The sequence below is a fragment of the Aegilops tauschii genome, chromosome 3, assembly GCF_002575655.3.
Source record: "Aegilops tauschii subsp. strangulata cultivar AL8/78 chromosome 3, Aet v6.0, whole genome shotgun sequence".
In the NCBI taxonomy this organism is placed as follows: domain Eukaryota; kingdom Viridiplantae; phylum Streptophyta; class Magnoliopsida; order Poales; family Poaceae; genus Aegilops; species Aegilops tauschii.
In genome coordinates this window covers 487,400,732-487,407,162 of record NC_053037.3, presented here as the reverse complement: position 1 = coordinate 487,407,162, position 6,431 = coordinate 487,400,732, and the positions used below count along the sequence as shown (strand labels likewise).

Sequence of the window (6,431 nt, the reverse complement as noted above, 5' to 3'; positions counted from 1 at the left end):
CCGCCCGCACGGCCGAAGTCGCAGACCACCAACACCCACGGCCGTCGCCCGCCAAAGAGGCAACGCCGTCCACACCGCCCGAGGCCGCCGCCCCGGCATCCACCCACCGCACACATCCCGTCAAAACATGGAGAACGACCCGCACCGCCGCCATCAGGGAGCACCACACCGCGAACACCCAAGCCGGGCAAGACGAGGCAAGGCCACGCTGGCCAGATCCGGTGGATCCGGCGAACCCCGGCCCACCAGCCGCCAGATCGGAGATGGCCCCGATCCCAGGGTCGAGGCGGCCGGATCTGACTGGCGGAGCCGTCCCCGGCGACCAGGCGCGGGGCGACAACGCCGGCGGCAGCCGCCGCAGAGGGCCGGCCTCGGCGGCCACCAGGGAGCAGGGGAAGCGGGCGGCGGCCTGATGCGGGGTGGAGGGCCCTCCAGAGGTCGAGGCGGGCGCGCGGGGAAGCCCCCGCCGCCGCCTACCGCCGCGCGGGCAAGCCCGATGACGGCTGCCGGCGGCGGCGGGGAGGAGGGAGAAGGGGGCGGGGGACCGGCGGCGCCTAGGGTTTGGCCCCCGAGTCGCCCGAGAGCGGACGACCTCGTGCCAGATCCAAGTGCTCCTTGCCTCGTTGTTGCGTTGTACCTATGCGACTGGCCTCGGCTTGGTCGGTTCCTATGTTGTAGGAAGAAGTTCTTCGGCTCGCCTTGTTTTTGTAGGAAGATCTAGAGGCGAGGTGGTGTTGCTGAGGACAAAACTTCGGATTATCCTGTGCGGTCATGTGGTGGTGAGTGTTTGATTTGTTCCGACGTGTCAGTCAATTTGATTGGTCGAAGGGCGGCTAGTTTTCTTCCTTCTCGGATACGATGCCACATAGAAGGCACATCCTTCAATCATAGTTCATGGCGTGTACTGTAGAGACTTTGTCAGACCAAATGGTTGCATCTCAACGTCGATGAAGTTGGTCCTGCAAGGGGGTGTTTTGGACCCGATATATCTTCGTTTTGGGTCTTTTTCATAAAGTGCAGACATTTTGGTTGTCATTTTTTTTAAAGTTGATTCATGTTGCAAGATGCGATGTACTTTCGCTTTGATCAATGAGTCCTTCGAGACTCTTTGTTTCTTAAAAAAAAAGGAGAGTTTTTGCACACAGGTCCTTAATACTTGTGCGTTTATCCGTCCTTTATTATCCAGGCCCCTTCAAGCCTAACGGGCAATTCATCGAACGCCTGTCACCATGGACGCGCCTCCCCCCACGCAGCCGGACGCGGCGGCGCCGCCCCCCTCAACAGCGGCTGCGGCTCCCCCTGCCGCGCCGCCGCCCGATCTCGCGCCTCCCGTTTCCACCGCCGCGCCACCCACCTCCGAACCCACGCCCGCTCCAGCTCCCGCCCCCGCCCCCGCCCCAGCACCAGCGCCCGCCCCCGCCCCCGCCCAAACCCTAGAGCCCCCAACTCCGATCCCCGCCACCGCGCGGCCGCCGGCGCCTCGCATGAGGCCGCCGTACACCCACCTAGCCTCGCCCATCACGATGTCCTCCTCCTCCTCTGCCGCCACAGCAGGGGCCTCCTCCGCGGCTTCTGCAATGGCAAGGGGAGGGGTTGCGATTGGGTTGCCTGCGCACCCGCGTGGGGCGCAGACCCCGATGGGCTATACGGGGTTCGTGCCGCCGCCGCCGCTCGCCCATCAATTCAGCCCTATGCATCGCGGCCCCGACCAGGCCCCGCTGCCCACTCCACAGGTCTGCGTCTCATTCTTGAACTCGGTTCTTTATAATCCTGGTTAATAAGCTCAACATTCATGGAGTTCTCTTCCAATTGAGGCCAAAACTGAGCTCATGTACCATATTTTCTCTCTCTCAAGGAAGCCATTAGTTGTGATTAGCTGCACTTTCTTGATGTTCCTAGCTAGTACTAATTTGTTAAACTCAACCTCAAGCGTACAATGGATCGTCACTCTCTCAACCATGGCCAACTTTTAGGACCCTCTGTTTCTTGTCCTATATACACGACACTTTAATCTTCTCTTGAACCCCCAGCTGGTTCCACCTTGCTTTGAATGAGATCTTGGATTTATTGGGTTTCTAAGACCAGTGAACCACCTCATGGCTTTATATAGTTATCCGCCTGTCCTTTGTATGGAAGAAGGAAACCTAATCCCGGTATGATTAGTCTACGACTATGCGGATGCAGAATATCTCTTAAGTGCTTTCATTGTCATTAACTTCCACCCTGCCTTCTCTTTTGAGTTATGAAACGGTTCCTAATGATGTTTATGGCTTACAGCTTAGGCAACCTGCCCCGGGGATCCAGAATATTGGGATGATTGGTTCCCTTAACGCGTCTCAGATGAGACCAGGAGCAGTATCTGGTTCGCAACAGCCAAGGCCAGGTCTTCCATCATCAGCGACACCATCTTCGTCTGGTAGCCAAATGCCAGGTTCACAAGTAAGAAGCCTGTTAGGCTGTTACTTGTAATGATGTAGTCTAGTTTTATCTGTAGGCATTTCATTATTGTGTTTCGGTTATATGCAAAATATGTGATTATGTAAATTATATTTGTTCATATAAATGTTAGTGCAGAGATGAAAGAATATTTGCATACCTTCTAAATGTGGATCAATCATTTGTAATCCATAGAAGTATAGGCTAAATTCAGGCTTGTTGCCCCTTGATTGATTCCACATACTGTATGGTGTACCATCAGATTAGGAGGGAATACACCAACTTCTTTATTGCAATTCATGTCATGTTGTGTGCTTGATTGAATTATTTTCCCACAGAAAACCCCCATGCATTCTTTAACAAGACCAATGTCTATGGGTTCCCCTGCGACGGCTTTACAGCAAACTCCGGCAAATATGTCTTCACCATTTAGGCCACAACAAAGGCCACAAGTTCCACAACAAAGGCCACAAGTTCCACAACCAAGGCCACAAGTTCCACAACCAAGACCATACCATGCTGCACAATCTGCACCTGTAACCTCTCAACAGAATGCACTTTCAGGACAGCAGCAGCTACCTCAGCAGCAACCTCAGCATCAGCATCAGCAGCAGCAACAGCAAGTTTTGCAGCAGCAGCAGCAGCAGCAACAGCAAGTTTTGCAGCAGCAGCAGCAGCAGCAACAGCAAGTTTTACAGCAGCAGCAACAGCAAGTTTTACAGCAGCAGCAGCAGCAGCAACAACAACAGCAGCAGCAACAGCAACAGCAGCAAAGTCAACCACAGAGTTCCTCACAGCAAAATCAGCAAAATACAACACTAAAAAACCAGCAGCAAGCTGCTCGGACTCCTGTCTCATTGACTCAGAAGCCTGATTCTCCAGCCACACTACAAGCTACTAATATGCAGCTTGTGGACATGGCTTCTGCCGATGCAGCTTCTGGTGAATCCAGTAATCGGCTACTCTCCAAGAGGAGTATTCATGATTTACTTGCACAGGTATGCTGTGTTTCCTGAGCTGCAGTGTGAGAGAAGGTGCAGGTTATGCAATTCCAGATTTCCTTAGATCCTATATTTTCAGTTTTTCATACATCTCATTCTACTGGTGTGATTAATGGTGTTTGTTAGTGTGTTATTCTGGTTCCAAAATATTTCCTTTTGCATATCTGTCTAAAATGCTTGTTTTCTCTGTTCTTAGCCTCATCTTTTGCTACCCCTATGCATAGTTGCATAAAGAACAACATGACAGAGAACACTTTGAAAGTTCAGCTATCCTTTTGTAAAATCAAAAACAGAATAACCGGATTTTGTCCTCAGTAGTAAAAAGAAAAAAATGTATCATATTTGGATCATATGTAGCAAAGAACAAAGTGTGCCATATTTTGACATACTTTTCTGTAGTCTACATGCATAGTGCACGGACCAAGCAAGGAACCTACATGTCACTGACATGGGGCGTGTCATTTTATCAAACACTGTTTCATTTTATCAGATCCCCCTTCCTAAAATTGCGCTATTGATTTAAGTGCTTAGAATGATATGTGTTAAATCTATTCCAGTGATGGTTGAACTTTAGTACGGTTTTAGTGGAACAGTAATTACTCTTGTAAGTACTTGCACAAGATATTTTTGTTGAATTTACATTACTCACCATGAGCTCTGTAGGATCGTAAACATCACTTGGGCTGATTGATTTAACGATTAATTGACTCTCGTACTAGTTTTCTGTAGTTGCGCATTTCACATTATAGCATTAAAAGTGCTAACCTTTCTTATAATTTGTTCGCACAGATCGACCCTTCGGAAAGGCTGGATCCTGACGTTGAAGATGTTCTTATTGACATTGCAGAAGATTTTATTGAATCTGTAGGTTTTTTGTCCCTTTCTTCTTTTTTTCGTTTGGTGATTTTTATCCTAGGATCATTATTTTTCAGAATATGCTTTCCTTTTTAAAGAAAAATACGCATGGTTTCTCAAGCCTTTGTGCATTCTGGATGACTTTTTATTAGCTATTTTGTTTTCTATAACTATTTTGAGCAGGTCGGAACATTTGCTTGTTCTTTAGCAAAGCATAGAAAGTCGACTACTTTGGAAGCCAAAGATGTACTCCTTCATGCAGGTACCTAATTATTTTGGCTTTTCTAGAATATTTGTGCTAATGCGCTTGTGTAATTACAGTTGTGTTATACTTTAATATCACCATTGCAGAGAGAAGCTGGAATATCACCTTGCCAGGTTTCACCGGGGATGAAATAAAACTATACAAGAAGCCGGTAATTCTTAACATCACATATTTATTTCTTCCTTCTTGTAGTTATTTCTTCCTTCTTGTAGTTATTTCTTTTGTAACCCATATTGACATTTCCTTGCCTCTTCTTGGTGATCTGCAGCATGTCAACGATATTCACAGGGAGAGGCTTACTCTGGTACTTTTTTTATCATCCTCACCACATCAACTATCGACCTTATTTCAAGCATGATTACTTCTTGAACTATGGATATAATTCTCGCCTCTGTCATTGGTTGGAAACATGATATTCGTAAACATATTATTGTGATTGCATCTACTCAAATATAACTTTTAGAGCTCCAAGGATCTCAATCTACATAAAATGATGTTTGAAAGAAAAAATGAACTATGGATATAATTCTGCATTTTCTGCATGTGCCTGAAGTATGGTTAGTATATCCGCTTTTGTTCGATACTTCCATTGCATTTGGAGTTGATATGTTAGTTTTTCTGTTACCTCAATCGATCCAGATCAAGAAGTCAATGGCGAGTGAAGGGAACATAAGGACCTCTGCTGCCCAATCTACAGCCAACCAGAAAAATCAGGCTCCAAAGCCACCTGCCACAGGTTCTCCGTGAATGGAAAACCACTAGCCCTTGTAGAGTGTGTAGCCCTGCAAACATAACATGGATAATATTTTTTGTAAAGCTGGAAGTATTACAGTGCTAAGTGCTACCTAATATGTTTGTTCCGTAGTTTTATGGTACGGCTCAGTCGCAACCCTGCAAATTTAGACCCTGAACCTTGGTGAGGTGTCAGCAGTACTTATCCATTTCAGGATTTTGCTTAAGCAGGAGAAGTGTCATCGTCTCAGCTACTCTGGCAATGGCTAAGTATGTGTATATATGCTCATGGGTGCTGTTCTCATATTTCCTGAATGAGTGTTATTTTACTATTACTATTGACCTCAATCCAAGGTTTATTGGCATGGGCTGTCCAGCATTTGCATTTGCTACTGAATTAGCCAGTCCCTGATAAGGCCATAGTGACAGGAACACTGCATCAACTACCATTTGCTACTATATGTTCTGATAGGGGTCCCAGATAAACTGCCATTGGGAACTTGGTCGCCTGAAGAAAATGTCGGTACACTCTTTTCATTCCCCTGAACCAGCAGGATCCTTTTTTTGAAATTTTGGAGTATACCAGTTATTAGGGCTTTTATCTGTGTTGCTTGGGAAGCGGGTCAGGAGAAGTGAAGAACAATCAGCTGGTGTCATTTTGAGGTGTTGCTCTTGCTCATGTCTGGTATAGTTCCTTAAATAGTGCTTCACCCCGTGACATTATGAGTCAACAATATGTGGGATTGCCGGATTGGTTACATGTGCTGCTGTCTAGTACATGACCTAGGTTCTCCATGTTTTTCGCTTTCTGGTGTCTTGTATCGGAGGCATTCTACGTTTGGTTTAAACGTGAACATGTTTGTGGGAGGATCGTCATATGTTTGCAGATGGATATAGAATGACAAACTGGTGTGATTGAAAATCTGCTGAAGTCTCGACTTACCTCAATGGTACTAGCAAATATTTTTGCAGTATGTACAAATAGGATGCAGATGAGCGAGCATTGTACTAGCAAAATATTTTTGTAATATGCACGAAAACTTTAACCATAGATAGACTGGCAAAACAAACAATCAGAAGAGTGTGCAATTTGAAAATCTGCTGAAGTCTTGACTTACCTCAATGGTACTAGCAAATATTTT

The 6,431-nt window shown here is 46.6% G+C and overlaps 1 protein-coding gene across 2 annotated transcripts; it reads left to right on the top strand.

Moving 5' to 3' along the window:
• Positions 1-1,199: 1,199 nt before the first annotated feature.
• Positions 1,200-5,516, top strand: LOC109734605 (uncharacterized). Of its 2 annotated transcripts, XM_073510896.1 has the most exons (9): positions 1,200-1,733; positions 2,278-2,439; positions 2,775-3,059; positions 3,105-3,434; positions 4,227-4,301; positions 4,476-4,554; positions 4,644-4,708; positions 4,826-4,861; positions 5,197-5,516. In XM_073510896.1, exons 1-9 carry the CDS (start codon positions 1,230-1,232, stop codon positions 5,302-5,304), a joined length of 1,644 nt encoding a protein of 547 aa, XP_073366997.1. In that variant the 5' UTR covers positions 1,200-1,229; the 3' UTR covers positions 5,305-5,516. The 2 variants fall into 2 exon arrangements, with proteins under 2 accessions (XP_073366997.1, XP_020149398.1); XM_020293809.4 differs by having other exon boundaries at positions 2,775-3,434.
• The last annotated feature ends 915 nt before the right edge of the window (positions 5,517-6,431 follow it).